We start from the raw sequence: 26,820 nt of genomic DNA on the forward strand, positions 1-26,820 counted from the left end.
GTTCATGCACACACACACACACACACAATAATGAAAAGGGGAATGCCGTGCATGTCTGTATTCTGTGAAGATATGTGTATGTGGTCCAGGACTGGATCCGACTCTGAAAATGTCACTGGAAACTAAGACGTAGGAGTTCGAGAGCTGTTGGCTGATGCCTGTTCCAGCTATTTCTGTGCACGTGTTTGGTTCTTAGACAAAGTTTGCCATCATGCTCAGCCTCTCTCCATTTCACTCTGTAACTGATAGGACTGTGAGATTGTTTTCTATTAAGGTCTATCTAAAAATATAACACCGTTTCTTTCCATGAATCAGTCTGATGCATCTTTTACAGATAGTTACGATGAGCTGAAACAGTTGGCACATTACCACACATTTATCTTAAACTGTGACGCGATAACGCCTGTGAATATAACTCAAGGTTCACAAATAAAAGTTCAATTCACACCCCTCATCTCTCTGACTCTTATCTAAACAACAGTGCCAACACTGCATTTCCCTGTTACACCATGCAGTCTTACTGTGTGTGTTTGTTACTGTGTTAAAGGTTCCTTTTGTGGATACGACAACATGCTTTGACACAGTTAAGCTGGGATTTGGACCAATGGAAAAAGGCGTTGCTGTAAGAGTCAAAACATTATGGGAGTGTGTGTATGTGTGGGCTGCAGCTCATATACAGTGCACACACACAGATTCAGTAAGTGGGTCATCCATCCTCCTTCAGGGCTACTCTGTGTTCTCAGATAGCAGACTGAAAACCAGTCATATTTTGTGGACTTGTCAGCTTGCGAGACGTTTGGGAATCTGTGGACTTTTTTTTTTCACTACCTCTTGACATTTCATAGACAAAATAATTACTTAGCAGATTAACTGATAATGATAATGAAAATAATCATTAGTTGCAGCCCTAAACGAAAATACTTTTTAATTTACTTTTTAATTTTGTATAGATCTGAATACAAACTGTTGTATAAATAATTACAAACAAGGAGACTACAGTGGCTGTTGGTGATACTTGGATTACTTCATACTTCATTTTTGTGTCAATACAATCTTGTCATGCCAATTATCACAGCACTATGCTGAGTCTACTTTTTCTCCCAACCCTTATCTTGCACAATCCTGTACGATCTTTAGATAGGAAGTTTGTACTGAAGCAAAGCCAGCAAATGTAAGCCTGAACACAGAGCTGCAGAATGCAATCATGTAAAATATGTAAAATACCTTTGAGCTACTGGCTGTATATGGCTACTGCAAGTTTTTCTTAAAGCAATGTGCTTTTCTGCACGAAGACTGAGAAGATCCAACATTTGAATAAAATTCACTTGCAAAATCTGAGACCACTGGGGAGAAGTTACTGTTTATTGCCACATGTAATGTGTTGAGCAACTTCCCATTTATTAGTGTGGGTGTGTGGCATGTCTAGGTGCAAACAAGTGTCTTTCCTCCTCTGTATCAGTTATAAAAATTACACCATTAGAAACAGATGAGGACCTGATCTACGTAACACCATAACTAACAACGTAAACACAGAGAACGGAGAGAACTAAAGGGTCAGTTTTGATTCCCAGTGGGTGAGAGGTCACTACAGGATATTTATGAAAGCACACTGTAATTACCATACCATATGACTGTAATTACATATGGTATTGTATGGTGAATACGCACTTGCACACCTAAGCCTCAGCTGTTGTCTTGGCTCTGAGGCTGTCTCTACACAAGCTGTTGACTCACTGCTTTTAAAATAGCCAGGTGGTACAGCCTGAGTGGGCATGAATGCTGTTCAGTACACCTCATGGATTACCGACAGCCCCCCGTCACTGCCCCTGACTACTGATCCTGACGCAAAAGTGGAAAATGTATCCCTGATTACTGGGCGGTGGTTAACCACAACTGGAGTCGCGTCACCACCACTAACAAGGGAAACGTGAGTAAAACCATGTTTCCTGAAAAACTCCCAAAATCAAAAGAAGAGTCTGTGCTTTATCTTAATAAATCACCCAATAAAAACAGTTCTTATCATAAAACCTGGACTAAAACCACTGTAACATGTAAGGAGCCTGATAGATGATGCCTCATTAGGACTCCCAATACTGATATATCTATGACAAGTTTCAGCTGATGTATCAGTCTGGTTATAGTGTGGTGTAGAAGTTATATTTAACCCCCAAATTCATCCAAGTCATTCATTCACTTATCTGTATTAATACACAGGGTAAATGTACACTTGCCCATGTATGATTGACATAGGTTTATTTAACTGAGATAGTTTCATAAAATGATTGTTAATATGTTTTCCATTAGTAGTCCCTGGACAGATATTTGTACACATTTTATTAGCACCTGAAACTACGAAAAATGTTTTCAGGTGGAGATTGTGATTGTGATTACATCAACAATGAATGTGAATATTTTATTATTATTATTATGAAACAACGCAAACTATTAGTTTCCAGCAGGACATAGGACTAAAAACAGTTTAGCTGGCTCCCTTCAGACATAAACTTATTTAATACACCTTCAGTGTAGTTAGGTACAGTTTCACTTCACTTTGTGAGAGTTACGCCACATAAATTTTTCAGACTAACGAAAGTGGATACTTTAAAAGCTGTGATTGTTCACTTCCTCGTGGGTGTGCAGCCACGAGACTCTATAATAACAAACGCGCGCCACGTTGTTGCCATGAAATTGTTTAAGCTAACATTACACTGTTTTAAACGGACGAGATTTAAAAACACTGAGCAGGTTTAATAAAGAAGTTATTGAGCATTTGAATAAGTTAGGTTGGTATTTCGGTCAAGTTTGCAGCAGTGGCAGAGCAGCCATAGATGTCAGGCATGTCTGCACGCTGCAGAGGATTTGGTTTGTTGTACCAATCTGTGGTCGGAACAGCGGTGGACGGGAAAGGCCAAACCGCGAAAACACCACTCGTCTGGGCATGTTTATTAGCTATTGCGCGATAAGACGTGATAGCATTTCATATACTCACCAGCAGTCGTTGTGCGGGGTCTCTGCTGCTTGTTTCTCCGACTCTAGCAGACGAGGTCAATAGTGGGGGTCGAGTCAAACCAGTCAAACTGTATTTACATAAAATATAACAGCAGAGTCCCCGGGGCTTTTATCCCTTTCTTTCACAGGAGTTGCAGGCTGGTTGTCCGTTGCCCTCCTCCTCCTGTTGCTGCTGCGGCTCGCAGCGATTAATCCAGTTTATCTGTCTCCCCACCGCGAGCGAGGTCAAACCTTGTTTACCAGTCGTACTCAGGAGCCAGAGCCGTGCTTAGACGCAATCCACACACACCTGACCCTCGCTGTTGTCCAGCACACACATGCTCTGGTGAGTTTTGTAGATGTACATGTAATCAACAGCCGTGTTTGCACTCTGTTTTCTGCAATGATTTCCCTTTCTAACGCCTCTAGAATAGTTAAATCTCTTTCAAACTTAATGTGGCCTCATTTCATTACGTATCAGGAGGTGGTGCACTTTATCTGTATGTACCATATTGATCTGCGTAGCTTGATTTATACACGGCTCTAGTCTTGCTCTTCCGGACCAGCCCATCCTCTGCTCCTATTGGTCCTTGTCGTGTGTTGACAGGAGGTGGGGGCTCAAACGCGGCTCCTGATTGGTCCATCACGGAGGAAAAACAACGTGCAGTTCTATGTTGCCTTCCGAAACTTGTGCTGTTGTTGACTTTTACAGGGCACGTGGCCAAAAATGTTGTCAATAATTGTCACACTAAAGCATAAACATTACACAAGCTTCAACCGTGGACAATAAAAATGTACCTAGAAGGTGAAATGGCCCTCTGCTGCCACCTGCTGTTGATGGGAGGACAGCACCTCAACACAGCCCTGTTCGATCCTTATAACTTATCAATTAACTATTACATATTGTGATTAGACAGTTACATTTAAATATCAAACTGAGTAGTTACCATATTAAAATAGAAAGCCCAACTGCAATAAATTTATATACAAGTCAAAAGCCATCTCTGAAACTATATAAAAAGCATCCTTTATAATCCTGTCATAATGCAAACATGGGTCTTGGCTGACTTTTTGAGACGATGCCTCTCTGCAGTGTCAGTGCAGTGACAGCAGAGTGCACCACATACCCACACACCCCCATCATGTTGTTTTGTGTTATGTAGATAAGAATATAACTTTCTCAGAGTAAATAAACTCACTGGTCCTCTTAACCAAACACGATATGTCAGAAAAAGCTGTTATGCAAATGCAAAGAGTATTGAATCATTACAGGTATTTTAAAAGAAGAATATTTTCAACAATTATACCCTGGCCTGTAATGATAGAAGTGCACAAAAGGAGGAATGAGTAGCTACAGAGTATGAAAAATGTGAACATCTTGTGAGAATTGAAGAAACTTGCATGTTAAAAAAATCTAAAAGGTTCACCTTCACTCCCAGACCTCAAAAAAAAAAAAAAAAAAAAAAACCTCTCTTTCCCTGAATCAAAACCTTCTTTCCCACCAGCTCCGGATGCTGCTGCTGGACAGGTGTGATTTGAATGGCAAATGATCCTCATGCAAACACAGTGATTAATGTGGCCATGAAGTGGCCGCAGCGTGGGGTCAGTGGGGGGCTCTCTCAGGTCGGATTCACAAGAGGCAGGTGAACCCAAGAAGCTGAATCCTTATGACTGAATACTCTGAGCTGTTTGACAGATAGATAGATAGATAGATAGATAGATAGATAGATAGATAGATAGATCCAAGAGTTTATAGAAACCACACATAGAAGCAGGAATTTTTGCTCACCAAATACACACTTTTTTAAAGGACAAATCCAAATAAATACACAAGCCGGAAAAAACCAGAACAATATGATACCTACTAAGAAACGACTTTAAGTGCACATTGGGGAGCGTAAACAATAGCTAAGATAGTTGGTCTTAAAAGAACAGCTGGGGAAATAAGGGAAATATGCTTGTTTGCTTTCTTGCTGAAAGTTAAATAGGAGGGTCGATACCGCTCTTGTGTCAGTTAGCTTAGCTTAGCACAAAGACTGGAAACGGGGACACAGCTAGCCTGGTTCTGTTCAACGGTAACAAAATCCAGCACTTTAAATGATCTTTAGATCTTTTTGCTTCATATTTAGCATACGGACATGAGGGTCACATTAATCTTTCTCATCAAACTCTCAACAAGCTCGGTAATAAGCATATTCCCCAAAATGGTGAACTATTTCTTGAAGAAGGCACTGCATGGAATTACAATCAGTCTCTCTCTCTGTCTACTGTCACTGCAAACGTCTACTGTTAAGGTTTTATTGTTCATCAAGAACCTGTTACATTATGAGACATTTTCTTTCTCACTTATCAGCTCAACCAGTGACATTCCCCATTAAGATAAATGGGTAAGAACATCATTAATCTGTTCTACAGCCATATCCAGTGGTTTGAATACAGGTTGTCCACAATGTCAGCAACCTGCCTCATAGTTTGACTTTCACTCATACTGTAACACATGCTTGAAGACAAAACAACATAACAGCCCAGAATTCAAAATGTCACAGTATCCCATTAACTAAAAACAACATAATATAATGTTATAAATAAAAACAAGAACCTACAAATTAAGCTCAAACTTTAAGAGGATAATAAACATGCACCCATGTAAGAGTAAGCACAGGAACCAACAGTTAAGACTAGCAGAAAAATCCATCATAACAATAATAAGTAGAAACACATTTTCAGTTGTCTGACTTGGCTTTGTAATGTCAAGGCACTGTATAGCTTAAATAAGATTGTTCATGGCTGTAAGTGTTCCACAGGGTTTGACTAAAATAATGTTAAAGAAAAAAAAAAAACTACATCTAATATAATAAATCTTACTGTACATTGTGAACAATCCCAACAAAGTGTGAGTGAAGGGTAATAAGTGTTTGGCCACAGAAGCACTATGGATGCCAGGTTGGCTGCAAATATGTTACATATGAAACAGTGCCTCCCATAAAAAACTGTAACTACTCAAAGATGTATAAGTCAGCTCCACCTAATTGCCAGTTATTGCCAGATTATTGTGAAGCAAACATGGCTGCCATTGAAAACATCAATGACCAACCCACAGTATCTAAACTCTGCCTATGGCTTGGAGTGTGACTAGTTAAACCCAAATGAAAAATATATGAGACTAGTTTTATTTTTCCAATATAAAAAAAAAAACTAAAATTGTGTTCTGATGAGTAAAAACACACTCACCTGTACAGCTTCTAACAGTGTAAATGTAATTAAGTGCGGATTGTTTTTTTTTCTGTCTGACCACGACTTGAAGTCGACTTGAAGTCGTGGTCAGAAAGAAAAAAACCTAATGAAATGGAGTTTAGCTCTGCTAAGAAAGAAAAACTATTTCACTCGGACTCTAACAGATATACAAAGGAGCTGGGATCAAGGCAGTTATTTTAAATTAATGGTTCCCAACTAATTGGTGTTAAAGGTCAAAGGGAGTTTTGAACCTCTGCATTTCTAAAGCCCCTATCCATACAATAGAAGCATCTTTCAAATTATGATGGCAAATTATGACATTGTGATTACATATTTATGAAAAGATATATGAAGGTGTCTTTTTTATATTACCACCTGGGGGCACCAAAGTCAGAACTTTCACTTTCCATATACAGTGGCTTTCAAGTCTAGTGATATTTCATATTTTTCATATTGTTAACATATCCCTCGAAGAAACCAAACACAACAGGAAACTGATCCCACTGAGAATTATCTGTGTATCAATGACTTAATACAGCATATTCCTCTGTCCCTTAAAGCTCCACTGTTGTCCAAAAACCTAATAAAAACACATTAAAGTGCCACACTGTTGCATTGTGTGATATAGTTCTTCATTACAATGAATATGGGCACTCAGCTGATTTCAAGTTGATCCCAGATGTGCTGTCCTGCTGCCACAGAGCACCAAATTCACAGCTGAAAATAGTCCCTAACAAAGACTATTTACTGTTTGAGCAACGTTTGTTGAAAATGTCCAGCTGTTTTAGGGAAATATTATGCTGTTTTAATAAAATTCAAATATATATTTGTGAAATTTGTGACCAAAAGTGTCACAGACAGGCTGGGCAAGTGTAAAAGGACTGAGAGATTCATGGGATTTGTTCACAGTAAGAAAAATATTGTATATTCCCAGCATTGTCCTTTAGTTTGGATTACACAGTCTACACTTCTGCTTTTAAATTGGATAATTCTTATTAAAAATGTTGTCCTGTCAAAACACACTTTCTTCACATCAGACATTTTGACATGTCACAAGAGAAGTGGCACAGGTGGAACTAATAACATTAATGATATTGTGCCTGCTGGCTCAAGGATTACTGAGACACTTAATGGAACAGAGACACTGCTAATGTTATTAGTTTCACCTGCGTTTCTCCTGCTATGACAAGTTAAAATGTCTGCTGTGAAAACGGGCCTGTTAAGACCTGCCCTCAAGGGTTAAGGGCAACACAAAAAGGCTCTGAATGGGGAAGAAATAGATCTTGAAATTTCACTGGATATGAATAATGAGACTGCATCCGTAAGTGACTCTGCCATGCATTGTTATGGAATGATGTGGTTGCCATTAGGAGGACAAATCTCTCTGAAAGAATCCTTGAGGAAGTCCAAAGTGTCCCCCAGAGAAATGAGTAAAGAATGGCTGTGGCTGTTGTGAGTTCAAATGTTCACTTGGATTAAAAAAAAAAAACAACTCAGACTTCAAGTCTCAGAGTTCACCATGGTTGAAATGATGTCCACCAAACTATCAAGTCCAAAAAGGTAGCCATCTTCTCTGTTGCCCTCCACCCATGATGCTCGGTGGGTTAGTTCCTCCCCGTCAGGAAGAGGCGTGGTTTTCCCAAAGTCAATCATCCAGACTTTGGCCCGTCCCTTACTGTCGTGAACGAATAACAAGGAGCTGCCGATCACCTGCAGACACACAGAGAGAGAGAGAAATGGGGGGGGATGAATGAGAAAACAGGAAATAATTACTAAAGCAGTCTTTCTTTATTCTTTACTTAGAATTACTTGTGTTTGTGTTTGAGTCATTTAAAACATTATCTCACTTCCTGTTTAGAGACAAAAACTTCTGATATGATTGTGTGTGTGCATGCGAGAGAGTGTGAAACTTGTACATGTGCATATGTGGTCAGGGCTGTTGCTGTCCAATTTCCATGACAAGACCTACTACTTCTGGGTATATACTGTAATGTGTAGTATGTTTGCTTGAATGAGTTTCTGTCATTAAATTACACTTAATTACTGAAAGACTAAATTACAATGTGGATTTATGAGGACAGACTGAACCAGGACTGGAACTAATTCACCAAAATAAAAGTATGAGCTTCATGCCCAGTCCTACAAGATAAAGACTTTAAACACAAACAGGTTCAAATACACTCTAAGTATTTTCTGTACTTAAGTTATGTGCTACTGGACAATATATTTTCAACACAATGTAACAAATAGCCAGTGCAGAAAATGGAAAACAATGTTGTATCTGTTGAAACACCACATGACTTGTTTTCACACATTTTTCTACACGGTATTATGCACACTCATGCAGGCACGCACACACGCACATAATTTCTTCATGATTATTAGTTTTATTTTGTTGGTCTGTACAGAGCAGGGTAATAAGTGTCTCCATCAGTGGACAATGTGTCTTTACCTCGTGGGTTTTGAAGAACGGGGAGATCTCCAGAGTGTCTCTGATTTCGTTCAGCCTGGTTAGATAAACACTCTGCAAAAAGAAACAAAAAACACAACACTTAGTTTTATTTTCTTCTCCAAATGCCCACTGCCCACTTCTGGTGGAGGCTGTTTTGTTTGGCTTTATCAGAACTGGACTAGTGAACTCCACTCTCACTAAAGCCACTAAAGATTTCCTACTTTCAGCCCTATTTACCTTGAATAATTTCCACATAGAAGTTAAAACACACATGACTGGTTTCAAACATTAACTGTGTGCATCTCTATGGGTGCCCGTGTGTGTGTGTATGTGTGTGTGTGTAGAGGCCCAGGGAGCTCCCAGGGACTTCCCATTTCTTCTGGCCCAGCTTATGGTCACATTGTGTATGTGTACATCTATATGTGTGTGGTGTGTGTGTGTGTTTCCCATGGGGCTGTTAAAACAACAAAATTCCATTCCTCATCTGGTTTTCTGTCCATCACAGCGGTCAAGGCCACTGACACACAAACACACACACGGTTAATTGCAAACATGCTCACCAGTATGTCCTTATTTCCTTTGACAAAGTCATCAAAGGCCGCAGTAACTTGCTCTCTCGTCTTTGTCTTCTTAAAATCTCTGTTCACTGTCCCGTCCTCCTTCTACAGAGGAGAGGAGAGGAGACCATCAGCGTGAGAACTGACTTTATGTGAGTTGAACATGATGTTTATTTGCACTTGTATCTGACTTTATATCACTGTAGGGAGCATTCTCTCTTTCTAACTGCAGTGACTACAACTTCCAGGCTTCTTGTATAGATGGGAAGGATGGGGCTGAGGCAGAGGACTGGGAGCGAGGAGAAGGAGCAGAATGGACAAGAAAAGCAGAACAAACAATGAGGGGAGGAGAGGAAGCAGGGAGGGAAATATATTTTTAGAGATTTATTCTTAAAGTAGGGAAGGGTCTTTGACTCTGTTTTTCTGACCTTAGTCATACACAGAAAAATATCTCATAAGCTCACAAATTTGTCATTTCTGATAAACTGATTCATCATTTTATCACCATCCCAGCTTCCCAGACTCAGTTGTGTCCACACATTAGTAGCAGTAGTAGCAGTATTGTAGTTGTAGCATTGATATCATTAGTGAATGTACAGTAGTAGCAAATTAGCATCAGAAGCGGTGCCAGCAGTGCTAACCAACCAGTTGGTTGGTTCAGAGTGAAATAAATAAGCTTCTCTTATTCTGCTGGCTGCCAGGCAACTAAGTACTATTTGGAGACAAAAGTATTTTTCCCTTTATGGTTCAAGTCTGAGCACAGCTAGGGTTCTCTCTCTCTTTCACACAGACAGGCAGACACACACACACACACACACACACACACACACACACACACACACACACACACATCATACCTGATTACAAACTTACTGCATTTATCATACATAATAGCTTACACAATCTATAAGGTTCACATACTTACACAGACACACATTCACATATATATAATCAAAGAAAACTACATGAACTGCACATCCACATTTCATATTTCTTCTCACTCTCTCTCTCACACACACACAGACACACACGCACACACGCACACATCTCTGCTTCTGGGGATAACCCTTGGTGTCATGGCAACAGACCATGGGGAGGCCGTGAATGTCCTTATATGGCTACGACCCTCAAATAAAGACAGAGAGAGAGAGAGATTTGTGTGTGTGTGTGTGTGTGTGTGTGTACAGTGTCAGTGCCAGATGCTGAGGCCTATAGAGCTGCCACACACAGACCTCATGCATGACAAAGGAACTCAAGCACAAATGTATACTTCAGAGGAAGTTTCTGGTCAAAACAGGAAGTTAGATCATAACCCTGACGGACACACACCCCACATAGACACACACTGAATACTGGAAGAAAGAAGGGAAGGAAGGTCACACATACACACATTATCTCTGTGTGAGTCTTACCTTGACTCCCTCTATCCTAAATCCCAGGGTTGCTGTTGAGCTTATGGTCTCTCTCCACTGCATGTATCTGGGTTTGGTCACCGCTTTCTGGTCTTTTTCCTCCGACGTAGGCGCGTCGGGATCAACCTCGATCATTTTCTGATACATGTCAGGCCTCGGAGAGGGCTTCTTGCGAGCCTTGGTCAGCTCTTCCTCAAGGTAAGTCCTGAATTGTGAGAGCGAGAGAGAGAAAAAAAACAACCAGATTGTGGGAGGTGAGGAAAACAGGAAAAGAAGAAAAGATAGGTGAGAGACATGAGCACACAGAGACGGTGAGAGAGCAGGTGTGAAGAAGACGTCTGCTTCAGTATGGCACAGCTGTTAAATTAGCGCTCTCCGAGAGATCTAGAAATGAAAATCGGCCTGACAGGGATGGAAACACGAGCATGGATTTCAAACATCCTCCCCCCAAGGTTAGCTCCAACATATTTGAAGAAGAAAACACAAGCGAATGGTAAAATTATTGCAGTGATTACAGTTTGAACGGTTTAATTTTGACTTAAGGAACTTGTCATATTCTACATTATGTGCCCTGAGTGATTATTACAGATGTTTTTACTTGGATTTTACCTCCAAATAAAGAGGTTACATCATGTGTGCAATGTTATCTCCCAGCTGAGGAAAAAAAACACAAAACACTCTGTGGTTTATTGTTAAAATCTCCTCATTTAAGGACAAAAAGCTGAAGCAAGCACAGTTACTGTAAGCACATGAAATGTTATTTACCATTTTAAGGTTGGGCGTCTGTCTAAAGATTAATGTGATGTGATGATGATGTGTTGTTTTCTCACCTTACTCCCATCTTGCAGTCCATCACACATGGAAAGTCGAACTCAGCCAGCAGATCCTCCATCTGGTTGTACTTCTGGCCGTCCTTCTCTACGTCTCCATGGTAACCTGGGACGTAGGGGCGCAGCACGTCCTTCATCAGGAGGGACAAGCAGCGCTGCTCACATTCACAGTGTTTCTGAAGGATATCATCGACACGTTAGCGTCATTTTTGTACCACTGGTTACGCTGATTCAATATCAGTAATATGTGGAATCTCTCTGAAAGTAAAGAAATGAACAGTTTTCTGTGTAATGATGAAGAATGTTTGATTGATGTGAGAGGGTTTCTTACTTTTAAAATGCGTCCATTGGCTCCCGCCTTGAAGCTCCCTGTAAAAAGACACTCTTTTACTGTGAAGTAGCTGCAGGCTCTTATTTTTATTTAGCTGAGCCTCCACCTATTGGAAGGAGGCATCACCTGATGTTTCCCAATCCCACTGCTCTGCTACCCACACACACACACACACAGAGTTCCCCTAAGGTCTCTAAGTCTCTAATAACCAACACCAACCAATGACTGGCTAATGTGCTGACTCATATTTTCTATCCCATGCAGATTCCATAAGCTTAATAAAACCAGAGATCACAGATAGTTAACTATGGTCCAGCTACCCACTTGGTGTATCAGGGCCCTGCCTCAGCCGCATGTTCAGCTAGGGAAACCTCTGTTGCGTGACTGCGAGGAAGTCATTTAGGTTTTTATTATTTCGTACCACGTAATTTGTGTTTGTGCGTCCACATACCTGCGTGCCCAGCCAGTTGTATCCAGGGATATTTCTTCTTGAAGGACATGACAAACGGAGACCAGTGGACCATGTTCTTAATCTTCTTCCAAGACTTGTGCTACAAACACACACACACACAGCATAAGTGATTATCCTTCAGAATGATCAGAATGTGCTTTTGAGGGAGGAACCACTTGTTCCACCAGGATCTGCCCCATGCGTTACCATAATGCTGCCTGCCTGACTGGTTTAATAGGTCATTGGCCTGAGGTTCTCCATCCCAACTCAACTCCCTCTTTTTAAAACTGATGTGGGTCAATGTAATAGTAATGTTTGTACTTTTGGTTATGTTAACAATTTTTACTAACTCAATGCATATTTTGTACAACATGTCACATGCTGTCAGCTTAAAATCCTCTGGGAGTGCGAGTATTTTAAGTTCCCCTCTTAAGCGCCTGGCTGACTCAGTGCTTTTTTTATGCTTTGTTAAGTGGCCATGAGCAATATAAGTCTTTAAAGCACACTCACACACACATAGTGGGGTATCCCTGACCCCGGGGAAGCTGTCTTCAACCTCTCTGCCTGGCTCTCCCACTCTCTCTCTCTTTTTTTCCCTTTGTCTGTTTTAGAACATTTTAACTCAGCTCTGGAGGATCATGCTGGGGTTTCCCCTGGTAACACACACAAACACACACATACACACACATAATGTTTCTCCAAGGGCTCTCCCTGTCCCTGGCAAGGACACATTGAACTGCGGGGCTCCTTGCCACATACACACACACAAACACACTCATTCATTCACAAACAGAACCATATGCTGCCTCTGAGTTGTTTCTCCATCAACAGGTTTTCTCTAAGCGACCACAGACTGATTCCAGGCCAGCTCTCCCTTTCTCAAGCTCTCTCTCTTTGTGATGGAAAGACTTTCCTTCAACAGTTATATTAATATTTAACTATAGAAGAACTGCGAGTGGAGAAACATGTTTTAAACTCTCTCAAAGTACTGTATGTTCCCTGGATGACAATAACTGTTATGGTTATCGGATAAGGATAAGACAAGTTGGGTAAAAATATTTGCAGAGCAGGAAGCGTGACACACTGAAACGAGTGAAAACATGAGGCGAAAGTTGCTAGTCTTTACATAGAGCACTCTCAATCCTTCCCTCTTAGTCCAAGCATCAAAGTTATTACAACACGTGCTAATTTTACAGCATGTTGCAACACCTCAGTGGGAAGCTACAGTAAAATATTGAAACCACAAACACGATTTTTATGCCTGCAGCATTACATCAGATGGAAAAAATCCAGATGTCTTGTTCTGTGGGTTTAAACAATGCTCGGCTGTGCAGCTTTGTAACGCAGTGGCCAGTGGATGCAGCAGCACTGAAAATGTGACAACAACTTGTCCTTAAAAACACATTAGGAGAATGCTTTATACATCCTTCCTGATTGATTTTGATGTTAAAACACACACACACACACTGCAATGAATTTACATTAACAACCCACCCTTGAATAATCACATCTGGTCAGTTACTGGATGTTTTGAAAAGCAGTTTCAACACTGAAATTTCCTATTTCTATACAGGCACAAAAGACTACTCTCTCTCTCTAACACACACACACACACCAAAGATTTCCTTTGGTCTGCAAACACCAGGAGAAATAATATTATGTCTACAAATAACTGGATAAGAGAAGAAAAGAGAGGAGAGGAGAGGCGAGGAGGAAGGATAAGATAAGGGAGAGGAGGACCATAGAAGGAGATATATAACCCATGTCACATAATCTGCACCTGATGAAAATTCATCAGTTGATAGCATGACTATCTATGGTTATGCGCACACACATGCACACATGCACACACACACACACACACACACACTCTCATCCTCCTTTCTCTCTCTGTCTGAAGCAGTGAAGAGTCACATGAGGGGTTTTTCTCTGCCCCAGTGAAGGAGAGAGCAGTAAAAACACACGTGTACAGATCACATGGTGGAAACTAACTCTGAGGTCAGCTGAAGTGGGCCTCAGAGAGTGGCAAGGCCTGACCCTGGGATATCATTAGGTTTATTAGGGATTTGCCTTTTATACTGCAACGATGGGCAAGTTTCAGTATTGCTAGAGGCATATCGAACTGATTTCTTGGGTATAAACCCTTTGAAGTGATTCTGTAATTTGCTGTGCTTCAGATTGTATAAAAACAGATTGCTCTCTTTGTCATTTCAGGAAAAAGATTCAGTATGATTAAAAGTAAGATGACCTGGAGGTAAAAGGCAACATCCAGTAGAAGCTTGTACTGGGTATCTCCATGTGTCAGTGTGTGGGTATGACTACAAGCATATGCCAGGTTTCCCTGAATAAATAAAGATTGAAATGAAGCAAAAATTCAAGCAATCATCAGCCAACATATCTCAATCGCCACCGTGTTGTTAAAGGAAATGTAACACTGATTAGGCTTTCTAGACCACCAGAAAGACAAATAAGTTAAACCCAGTGGTATTCCCCCTGCTCATTTTTTCCACCATCTTTAGTCAGTTAGAAAGAGAGCAAGAGTATCAGGCTACAGATTGGTAAGTAGCCAGGGTCTGTGCTTTCTCCGTCAACTCAGACTCATCCATCTACAATGTTGCCCACTTATAGCTGGTGTGTATTTGTGTTTGGCGTGTCTGTGTGTGAGCTGTGGAGGGCAAAAAGGAGAAAGTAAGAGAAAGTCTGGACTACTTCAAGTGTGAGTAATAACAGACCATGTCTCAGTGTGTAGATTTAAGAGCTGGAGACATTAAAATGCAGTCAGAGGAGGACAGGAGAGGAGAGGACAAGAGAGGGGAGTCTAACCTAAAAAAAAAAAAAAAAATGAAGGTTTCAACTATCACAGTGATGATACCAGCATTATTATAGCTCAATAAAATCTAACTCCAAGAGTAGAACTGTCAAACATCACTAAACAAGGACTAAATCGAGGTAAAGAAGCAGCCTGTGAAAGTAAATGCAAGCCTAAGCTGAAGGAAAAGTTAGCACTGGCAGCGTAGGTGACGATACCTGAGGCTTGGGGCGGCTGGTGCGGAGGTGGATGATGGCAAAGATAAAGATGGCTCCGACTGACACAACAACACTCCACACTGAGCACAGCCATGACGACCACATCATGACCGATGGGTTCTCAGTCAGCCGCGGAGTGTTACAAACCGACAGGACTGATAATCTGTGCGGCTCTTTCCTTCCAACAAACCCAAACTCCGTCTCCTCTCTGCCTTAAAAACCTCTGCACCTTGGGCTCACATGCTCCTATTTCTATGTCCCACACAAATTTTCATGCATGTGTGTGTGTGTGTGTGTGTCTGACTGCGTGCAGGGATAAACAATCATGGATCATTTGATTGGCAAAACAGAAAGACAAACATGATCTGGGCAGGCAAATCTCTGCACAGGTCACAATTTCAAAGACACAGATGGAGCTGAGTGTGTGTGAGTGGGTGCAAGTGTGAATGCACGCGAAGTACTGGGGAAATGCAGGGGTTCTGCAGAAAAAGCAAACAAAATATATACATACATATATGTATATGTGTTTTTCTACTTCTATGAAGAATGCTTGAGTTTGTGTGAATAATTGTGCAAACCTGTATGTGTTTATCATGTGCACAAGTTTCTATGTGAGCATGTGAGTGACTGTAACAGAAGCTGATGAAGCTACTGTGATGAAACCTCAGCCCCTGTTCCACTGCCACTGTGTGCAACACTACACCACACACCACACCTGACTTTATGAAACACATTAAATAAACTAAATAAAAACTAGCCATGCATTTAAACAACATTGGACATTTTCTATAATTGATTTTACCAACAGTGTTTTACCTAAAAATGAAAGAGATTCTTGAGGTAATAATTTCACAGCCAGATGAATTTATTACCTTTTGAGAGCCTGTAAAAAAACAATTTGCATGAATGTGTCTAAATGCGTGACATGTAGTTAAAAAGGATTTCTGCAAACAAGAACGATTTTTGTGGGAAAAAAATGTGTAGTTGTGGAACCACTTTAAAAATGTGTAAATGCAATTTGTGCAACAATTATTACAACACTGAGGTCATAGAGAGAGTCTGAGAAAGAAAGGAACATTTGTTAATTTCGAAGAAATTCAAATCAGGAAACTGTGATTGAAAATTAGCAATTAATTATTTTGACCCTGTCTTTAGAGTTGTATCCAACTTGCCAATGAGATTGCAGATTAATGAGTATTAATAAGGATAATACAGCTATATTTAAGAAGTTTATCTGGACTAGATTGAAACAAATAATTATTTTCCTTATCAATTTATCTGTGGGTGATATTCACAATTAATGGATTAATTATTGAGTCTGTAAAATGCCTGAGAAATATGCCCATCATAATTTCTGATGTAGGTGATGTATTAAAATTTGTTATGTTGCACAGTCAAAAACCTAAACTTCAGGTTAGTGGATCATTAAAAAAAAAAAAGATTAATCACCTGCTGGTTTCAGCACTAATCTAGACTGTCCTCCCTTACATGTGCCCTAGTTTCATGGGTAAACAGTCAATATACAGTCTAATAGGAAATATTCTTACCTTTACAGCAGTCATTTATCAGACTATGAAAATCTATTTCAACAGACTTGAAAATTGTCTGTGCTGTATGAACCATCACAGCCTACATATAGCTTTCACTTGGTATATTTAGTGCCTCTGTTTTGGAGTTTTTCCATATCAGCGCATGCATTAGTTTTTACACTGTGCAGCCTGTCAATCATCCGATGCCAACAGGAAGAAATGGATGTTTACCAGGAAATAATTCCTTAAAACATGTGGCTCAAACTTAGTCTCTTTCCCTCCAAGGGGTTCAAGTGGTCAATGGTCGTATGGCTGTTTCTAGTCGCCTGAAAAGTATTTAATTTTGTATTTAATTTGTTTCATTTGTATCTCAAAAGTTATGTAAAATGATTATTTTTGAACAAAACTGGACATGAAGCTGCAGCTGAGATACAGTTGGAGTTGAGTCCACACTCTTTCTCTGCCTAAAAATTTCCATCAAAGTCAGCCTTCTGTGTGTCTCTCATCTTTTCCTGGCTCAGTGCTCTCAGGCGGTCTCTCTACATCTTTGCCTATCTCTATCCCCAGACCAGCTGGATGTCAAGAGGAGGAGAGCAGGAAAAACAGTAAAGTTTCCATTGAGAGAGAGATAGAGCAAGAGAGAGAGAGAGAGAGAGAGAGAGAGAGAGAGAGAGAGAGAGAGAGAGAGAGAGAGTGAGAGAGAGAGGAAATGGTAAGCGAAGGAACTTCTTGCAGACAGGAAGTGGGGGGGTTGCCGCTTGCCTCAGCGACAGTATTTTCCACATCCGCCGCTGACTACAAACAAAAGAAAGAAAAAAAAAAAGGCCTTGCCCTCTGTAAACAACAGAACGAGCACGGAGGAAAAAAGAAGCACAGAGGCAAAGAGTTTTTATTGGCACCTTGATTATCATCTCGAGAAATGTGCATCATGTTTTTCGGCGCGCACCTCTGCAGATATGATTTCATGCAACGTGCATTTACATAAGAGTTAAGTTACAGGTCAGATTGTGCAATTATCATATGCAATTTTGAAAAGGTTGTTGCCACAAGCAGTATGCATAGAAGTATGGAAATGTGAAGATTTCTTTTCTGTCTAGTGTGAGAACTAAGGTTACATGGGGCAACCAGATATCACACATTTGCATGCAGGGAGGAGTGAAGTGAGCCTGAGAGTGCTGAGAATAGTTAAAAAAAAACTTGGGCAAAGGGTAACTCTGGGTTACAAATGTGTAATGTGAAAAGGCAGGGGAAACACTGATGCATGCTGATGTTTTCAACGGAGAGGCACTGAGGAAACAACAAGCCTGATATCGCTCACCACAAGGTCTCCTTGCACATTCAAATACTGCAACTGTCTGAGTCTGCAAAGTTTAGACTGAGAGGCACACACACACACACACACACACACACACACACACACACACACATATATATACATGCTGCAATCAAACACACACATATACACATGCACACAGAGACAGAATTAAACTGCAAGGAGTGTGATGTGGGCTGAGCAACGTGCTTGGAGAGGGCTTGATAAATCTCTTAGCAACCAGGGCTGGCCAGTGGAAAACTAGCTTTGCAGAATTGACGGCTACACAAAGGCGTGAAAGAGCGACACCTTAAAGAAAAAAGGCTTCGATGTTTGTGATGTGGCGGTTCAGTTATGTTGTAACTAAATACTGTAGTCTGATAAGGAAGAGTTGTTTCCAAATTAAGGTCACTATGGAACATTAAAGAGCCTATCAGATTGAAGATCTAACCTCGACTCTGAAACACCCAGAAGAGAGTAACCTAGAAAACATGTTCAAGTTAATATGAAACTATCAAAACTGACATACAAAAACAGCACAGAAATTAACCTCTAATCAGCTTTGTTAAAAAGCTGTTACATTCAGAAGTGCAGCCTGTGAATCTCCAGTCTAATGAGGCTTACTCTACATCCCTTTTAGCATTCATACATCACATCAAGGTTTCCCCTGTGTGACTCTGACGGCTCTGAAAACCAAACAAAACCACTCTTCACTTCTGCACTGGATCCAATACTAACGATACTCTTTCAGCCAAAATGTCAGCTTCAGTAACGTCAGGCCGCCCTCACTCCTGCGAGGGGCCGGGGCGACTCGAACACACACGCGCACGCTCTCTCACCGACAACCTCGAGCACAAAATGCCAAATAAAGAATTGACCGGTGTTTCCCCTCTCACGGTATACCAAGCAGGCACTCTGTAACACACACACACAAACATGCACAAACAAGAGTTCAGACACACACCCATAAACTTAGAGACTTTCTGTCACACACACACATACAGCTGTGAGAGGGAAACTCGGTTTGACGTCACAGGGTTGCTAGGCAACTAGCCGCCGTGGTAGTGAAGATTTTCCACTGCAGTACAAACATTGTGTGTGTGTGTCTGTGTGTGTGTGCCACAGTCTGTGTATGTATGAGTGTGGTGATATTTTGTGCTGACCCACTTGGGTTGCAGTTATGAGTTTTTGCCACAAAAAAAACTCTTTTTTTGGTATTGGAGATTAGGGTAGGTTCACGGTTAGATTAGCAGAGGATAAACCTGGTATGGTGAAGATTAATGTTTGGGTCAGTGTGTCAATTCAAAAGATCATAAAAAAAGGGATGTGAGTCAATGTGCCTTAAGTTGTGTTTGTGAGACAGTGTGTGTACAGTACTGTGTGTTGTTCTGCAGAATAAAACAAGCAAAAATGTATGCTGTGGTGTGTACGGAGGGTGTTTCAGTAGCGGCATACGTGTGGCTGTGTGTGTTTTACATCTGAGAAATATGGGTGTGGTCTTCATCTGTTTATAAACTGGATCTGTTTATTCAATGGATGCATCCTTTCACCTCCTTAACAGAGAAGTACTGAAATGTGTCCAACAGTGTCATGCATCCCAAGTGTTACTTACAGTAAAGACGCCGGTGAGTAACAACACACCCTCTGCATCATTTATAGAGAGACCTTCATAAGTCCTGCCCCACTTCCGTTCCACTGTAGCTTCTGCTCCACTACCTTTGGTTTCTTTCAGTCTGCCTGAGAGCTGAAGCATGATGCTGGAGTTTTCTGTACATCTTCTGGATTCACAGCTACAGCTGCCAATGAGTCTTGACAACAAGTTTATCTATAAAACTAATCAAACGTATAGTTGTAGAGTGTAAAAAATGCTGATAATTATTTTCATTAGCAATTAGTGTGCTGACAATTGGAAAAAATGTCCAAAAAAAGTGAAAAGTAGTAATAGTAAAAAGTATTTAAGAGACATAGTGATATTTTTAAATTGCAATTTTTGTCAGTCCAAAACTCAAAGACATTTTGTTTATTGTGATATAAACAAACACTAGTTGCATATCCTCATATTTGAGAAGCGGGAACCAGGAAATGTTTGTATTGTTTGTAAATGTTGGCATTTGTACTTGACAAACAAGTTAAAAGATTCACTGATTACAAAAACTAGTTGGTGATTTTATGCAGGTTGTAATTGATCAATTGATTTAAAGAAATTAGGTGATTTAAATTTACTTGTGAGTGCACTTGTATGTTGGTTGAAGATGTGTCTAGTTATACTGATACATCCCATAATTCTTTGAGGTCGGTGGTTTTTCCAATTTGTTTTGTCATTTAAAATAGTTAATTACTGAGTGTTTTTGTATTTTCACAAATCGCTATGAGGTTTCAAACTACTCTACTGAGTGTGAATGCTTAAAATTATACAGAAAAAGCAAACAGCTGAGTATCACCTTACAAGAGACAAGACTCTGCTGCTGGCACCATCTTCTTTTTTCATTCCACAGAAGTCAACTGAAATTTTAGAAAAAAAAAAAAAAAGAGAAAAACACAGATGCCAATCTATCGCAGGTGTCCCTTTTCTGCCAATTTACTAGAGCTAGGAAAACACTGGCAGCACATATGTGCCTTCTAACCTTGGAGAGATGCCCAACAGTCAAAGGATCAGCCAAACAGTGTCTATATATGGCCCTGTTCAGATTCCAGCCTCTGCCAGTTCAGCATGTTCACTCTTAAAAAAATACTTAGTTGATATAATCCTGAAGCTAATGGCCATAACAAAGCAGACATGTTTGACTGAGTTTATACAGAAAACAAAAATGTCATGGTTATTTGGATAAATAATACAGATGGGCACTAATTAATTCAATTGGTGAATGGTGAATTCAATTATAAGAATAAGAAATGCATCCACAAAAAGCTCTTAAATACAAAATGTAAACCTATCAACATGATAAACACCACCGGCCTTGTACTGTACCTTTTTTATTTTTCATCAAGTGTCCAAGAAATAGTCTTTTTCCTGCACATTTATTTTCTGTCTTTCTCTGTAACACTGATGTGTACGTATATCTTAGTACCAGAACTATAATTATACATCTGTGTATTTCCCATCACATGTTTAACAAACATCCTTAAAGTGTTTGGGTCTGATTGTTAAACACCAAATAAAGTCTAGTTACTGCTGCAACAAACAGCCAGCAGCTAAAAGCCTCTGTCTCCCCTAATGTCAAATGGGGAAAACATGGCTAATAAACAGTACATATTATACAACTTTTTCTTTTGAGTTCTTTCTTTTGTCTCTCTCTCTCTCTCTCTCTGCCAATCTTACTCTCAAACTCACTCTGCTCCTCTTCTCTCTCTCTCTCTCCCTCTCCTCTCTCCTACATACCTCCCACACGAGCAAGCATGCTTTATGTGTTTCTGCATGTTTGCCTCTTGCACACATATACCAGGTTTCCTTATACTACGGATCAGGAACTGCAACAAGCTACAGACAAAAACATGAATAACCCACATGTCTGACATCTCTGCGCTGCGACAGGGGAAATCCAGACCTTTACTAGTAACTAAAAACCCTGTCCTTCAGTCAGCTGCAACTTCCATCAGGAGCTTCTGTCTCTTTCTTTTCCTGGGCAAAGCAAAAAAAACAATGTCCGGAAATATGCAAAGAGCAATACAAACACTATTCAAATTCACCAGCCAAAGTCATTTAAACAAATAGCTTGTAATCCATGTCACCTGGGAGAGCTGGGACTTTGGTTTAGGGATGGGTTACTTGATTAAATATGCAAGAAAACTGCATGCATCACTTTGTGCACAGAGAAAAATTGTTGGCTAAACTGCATAGCTATAAATTCTGCTCTGCAGTGTGGTCATAACAAGAATATTTCAGCTTTCTCTGCTGTTGCTTCTCTTGAGTATTTTACCTGCATGTAAGGTCAATTGTCTCGCATTCTAACAAGGCCAAACCGCTCATTTTTGAAGCTCATACAAGATTCGTGATATTTCAGCTGATACAGTATGAAGTTAACACGAGCACTTCATTCCTAATGCCAGAAACCCAAGAGAAAAAGATTTCTGTAGCAATAAGTCCTAAAAAAGTGACACTCTTTGGACTGGCACAATGTTTAAGAAACACTTGTAAAATCAGTTATACAATCCTGCGTGAAATCTTGTTTCAAAGCAGAAGTGAGATGGCCTCATGAACTTATGCTGGCTACAAATAAAAACACATCCACCCACCCACCTACACACACACATACCCAAACAGGCCTCAGCCTCCTCTTTGAACTGCATCCAAATGCAGGCAAAGCCTAAGTGTGTGTGACTGGCAAATTCTCTTGCTTTCCCTTTTTCTATCACCCAAGCTCGCTCTCTCTCTTTCTCCCTCACACACACACACACACACACACACACACACACACCCTCACATTACCTGCACACTGAAAAACACTCCTACACACATATACACGCACACACAGGTCGGGGCACAGAGCTAGCTTTGTTACTGTGAATGTCAACCATTACTCAAGGAGACAGCTCAGGCCAATTTGACACAGGAGCACCCAGTAACATGCACAGACACATTCAAACACACAACACATGCACGCACCCGTACACGCCGACACACACATTTTGAGACGCAATCAGTAACGGGAGACCCACATCAGGATAAACCCTTTCCCAGATCTTCAGAAATTAGTTGCAAAATCACCAGTTCAGGAGGAACTAGGCTTTGAGTTTTGATGCACGACCTTTCTGAAACTCAGATTATTCAAAGGTTCCTACAAGGAAAGTCATAGAACTTTTCACTCTTTTGTGAACACCTCTGTGACAGTGTACAACTGAACTTGCTTTTACAATTAAACTACAACGTAGCAGCTGAAAACTATGATCTAGTGCAATACATTCATGCAATAAAAAGCGAGCCTAGATGCATAGATGCAGCAGAGCTCAGTGCTAACGTCATTAATGCTAACATGCTTATGTGCATCAGGGATGTTTACTGTACCGTGTTAAACATATTAGTTTGGTGTGTTAGCATGCTAATTAGTGCTTAAAAACAAAGGGCCGCTGAGGTCGATGAGAACGTGTCTATCATAAACCAAAGAACCGGACAAATGGAAATTTTGACCTTAAGATGGCAATAGATGAAAAGTCAGAGGTCAGAGGTCAGTAGACCTCATCCAAAGTCTGTAGGTTTCATCCTGTGGAGACTATGAATGTCTATAGCAAATTTCATGGGTATCCACTAATAGTTAATAAGATATTTCAGTCTGGGTCAAAGTGGTAAACTAACCAATAGACCTTCCTACAGCCACACTGCTAGCATGGCTGAAAACATTTTGGTATATTCCTGTTAAGTGGCATTTTGTAAAATTCTTAGTTATCCCTTGACTTTTACAGATAATCCATCTATTTCCCTGACTTCTCATGAGGATATAGCAATCCTGGAGAATGCATTTTCCAAAGGCCACTGCCATTTAAAATATAGGTCTGCTGAATCACAAGCAGATACAGGGACACACACACACACTAACAAACACACTCTCACTTGGCTCTACTCACTGCTTTCTGTTGAGAACTGAGGAGTGCAGGGTTGAGAAGCTGCTCCCCTTTCTCCGTGTCACTGGAAATATCCTCCTCCGACTCCTCCCAGGATGAGGAGAAACCGGCCGAGGAGGCAGAGGAGGACGACAGCTTCCTGAGGGAGCGCGTGGACGAGTTTGGCCCCGGAACAGGGCTAGAACTGGGGCTGGGGGTGCAGCATAGTCCCTGGTCTGAGCCGAGGCCTTCAGAAGTTTGAGGCTGGCTTTCCAATCCGTGGTCAGTTATTATCACTGCAGGGATGGAAGGAGGGATGGAGGAAGAGTGGTTGGAGGTTTGATCTGGGATGTCCAGCAGACAAGGGGTGCCCTCGCTGCTTTGTGCCTGACACAAAGCAGAGGTTTCTGGGTTAACCTCCAACCTGTATGCTTCTGTCTGGAGCAGCATCTCAGGACACAACCGATCCTCTTTCCCATCTCTCCCCTCTCTCTCTGTCCGTCCTCTTTCATCTTGCAGCATTTGTTTGTTTTCTATGTCCCCTCTGTCTTTTTCTCCCTCCTTTTCTCTCAGTCTTTCTCCCTCTTTTTTCTCGCCGACTGTTGCTGCATCTGAGTGTAATGCCTCAGGGGAACCCTGAACACCAAACAGCCCATCTGAACAGGGAGTTTGCATTGTTCTTTCTGAATGGCGGCCATTTTGACCAATCAGTGTCTTATTCTCTGTGTTCATTTTAGTAGCGCTGCTGTCCTTCTCGCCTTCGCCCCTTCCTCCTTCTCTCCTTTCTCCTGCTGTTATTACTTCCTCCCTTTCTCTCCCATTTTGGACGACAGAGGGAACTTGACTCTCTTGTGGGTGGGTCACTGGGCATTTAAGGGCTGTGTTTCCTTGGCTGGGTTGGGAAGGGGTTTGGCTGGTTGATCGTCTTGGAGATCGAGGGCTGCGCTGGAGCTCACTGTTAAGCACCTGGGCACGAATCCCGGAAATGTGGGCCTCAAAAATGCCCACTTTTCCCCTGACCTGAAAGACACACAGAGAATTACTGTAAAGACACAGCTACAGTTTTTTTTTAGCGTTTTCCCTTGACTGGCATTAAACTTTTTTTTTTTTTTGGTATTTTTTAATGAACAGTTGGCAAGCTACAAATTCAGTGTGTGACTGCCTCCAGTTTTACAGTGAGTACTAATGTAGGTTGGCCTTCAACTTAATACAGAGAAGAAAAAGATTACAAATATGAAACTAAAATGAAGCCAATAAACTCCACAATTTATCCTCTCCAGCTTTCATGCCAGATAATAACACGCTATAAAAGACACAGCTGAACATGAGCTTCAGTCCAAACTGTGGTTTACCCTCATTTCCTTCTGTTCTGCTCAGCTTTCAAAACTTGAGTAACTGTTGAATTATGGGATCATCACCTGTAGCTGGGTGACAGTAGCAAGCATTGTTCTGACTTGCCCGCCAAATCAAAATAAAGTAGTATTAGTAGTATTTATTAGAGTTTAACACATTGCTCTATATTGCTTACTGATTGTGTTTTTTTGATAAAGACAGACAGAGTAGGAGATGTAGAAAATAAGGAGTAGAGAGCTGAGTAGACAAAGAAGGGAAGCACATGTAAAAATCACCTCAACGTTCTGCAGCTCTCTGTGAATCTGCAGCAGCTGTGCCTGGCGTCTCCTCTCTTCTCGCCTCTCTCCCCCGCCCGTCTCTCCTCCTCCCCTCTCCTCCTGCCCCTCTCCGTCCCCTCTCTCCTCACCGCCGGGCGAGCTCAGGCGTCGGACCCGCTGGCCCACATTGACTCCTAGAAGCTCGGGGCTCCGCGGGGAGGGGGAACGAGCGCGAGGGTGGGGCTGGGGCTGACTGGGGGGAAGACAAAGGTTCGGGGGCTCGTCTAGGGACAGACATCCGAGACAGGATTAGGAGCATTTCAAAAAGAATTCATTGATATCAACAGACCTTAATATACAGCTCAGTTATTTGGCAACAAACAGTGGAGCGAACAAAAGCAATCAATATCTTCTTTAAAGCAAGATTATATAACTTCTACTAAACAGTGGCTACAGTAGCCACAAGTGGAAATTACTCTATCATACATGAAAGAATATAACATATAATATAACATCTTAAATTATTTCAACTTTTTCATTTGTAAGAGGATATGTATCTGCTATTTTTTCTTTCAGAAGTTGCACAGTCTTGCTTTCAAGAACTATCCTCATGTAACTTACATTAGTTTGAAACTTCTTACTTTGTCAAAAATGAATTTATCATGTAATTATTTAAGTATAGGTTGGCCTTTAATTTACTTTCTGTACATCCCCTCAAAAGAAATAAAACTCCTGTCAGTCACTAGATTTGAGACTAAATCGGGAAAAGGGTGGATGCGGTAACTAACTTACCTTAGGGCTGGTTGGGCTGTAAAGACCTCCACCCAGCGCTCCCCCACCCAGTAACTGGCAGTAGGTGCTCCGATCTGGAACCGGCAGCACAGGTCGGGCGACTGGGCTGGTTCTACCTCGCGAGGTGGTGCTAGAGGAGCCTGACTGGGTGTGAAACTGATTACTGCTGCAGAGAGGAGAGAAGAGCAGAGGATTACACTTTGTTGACTCTTCACAGAAAAAAATAAACCTTAAGATATCATTCTGTAGTGGGTTATACTGTAAGTCAAACTCTTAAATAATGTTAATATCCCATAATAAAACAACATGTCAAGCATCTGTAAACAATCATTACTCCAAAAGATGAGATTGCAGATTAAAAGGAAAAGAGAAACTGCTTTGTTAATTGCACTGTCACGTATTAAAAATTTATTCCAGTCTAACCACTTCTCAAACACACCTCACTGTCCGGATATAAAGTATGCACTTCCTCTACTAAAATTCAAGCAAGTGTAGTCTTAAAATAACCGACCTGTTCATGACTCCAAGGCCGTTCAGGTTCAGGGCAGAGGCTGCCATCCCCGCGGCCAGGCCAGGGGCTTTGAGTGCTGGGCACACATCTGACAATCTCCCCTGAAGCTGCAGGGAGGTCTGGAGAGCAGCCTTCAGTGTTTCCTCTGCATTCAGTAGGCAGCAGTGGCTCCGCGCCACTAGAATATCTGCGCCCTACCACTGGGAAAAAAAAAAAAAAAATATGAAGAAGACCAGTTCATTATACAGT

At 41.1% G+C, this 26,820-nt stretch overlaps 1 protein-coding gene across 1 annotated transcript; it reads right to left on the reverse strand.

The window, feature by feature from the left end:
* Positions 1 to 5,245: 5,245 nt before the first annotated feature.
* On the reverse strand, positions 5,246 to 26,618 carry itpkb (inositol-trisphosphate 3-kinase B). The gene is made up of 11 exons (XM_018696022.2): positions 26,572 to 26,618; positions 26,087 to 26,226; positions 25,287 to 25,552; positions 23,683 to 24,678; positions 12,256 to 12,355; positions 11,805 to 11,842; positions 11,474 to 11,649; positions 10,644 to 10,848; positions 9,235 to 9,336; positions 8,675 to 8,746; positions 5,246 to 7,932 (listed from the first exon to the last, which is right to left on the reverse strand). The coding sequence occupies exons 1-11, from the start codon at positions 26,616 to 26,618 to the stop codon at positions 7,723 to 7,725; spliced, it is 2,352 nt and encodes a 783-aa protein (XP_018551538.1). The 3' UTR covers positions 5,246 to 7,722.
* Positions 26,619 to 26,820: the final 202 nt, after the last annotated feature.

The sequence above is a fragment of the Lates calcarifer genome, linkage group LG7_1, assembly GCF_001640805.2.
Source record: "Lates calcarifer isolate ASB-BC8 linkage group LG7_1, TLL_Latcal_v3, whole genome shotgun sequence".
In the NCBI taxonomy this organism is placed as follows: domain Eukaryota; kingdom Metazoa; phylum Chordata; class Actinopteri; family Centropomidae; genus Lates; species Lates calcarifer.

Bases quoted from the DNA above. Each gene is read 5' to 3' on its own strand.
- itpkb (XM_018696022.2), bottom strand. From the start codon at position 26,618: ATGGCAGCCTCTGCCCTGAACCTGAACGGCCTTGGAGTCATGAACAG. The intron at 11,650-11,804 runs GTAAGAAACCCT...GATATCCTTCAG, and splicing joins CCAATGGACGCATTTTAAAA to AAACACTGTGAATGTGAGCA. The intron at 9,337-10,643 runs GTAAGACTCACA...TCTCCTCTGTAG, and splicing joins TTAGGATAGAGGGAGTCAAG to AAGGAGGACGGGACAGTGAA.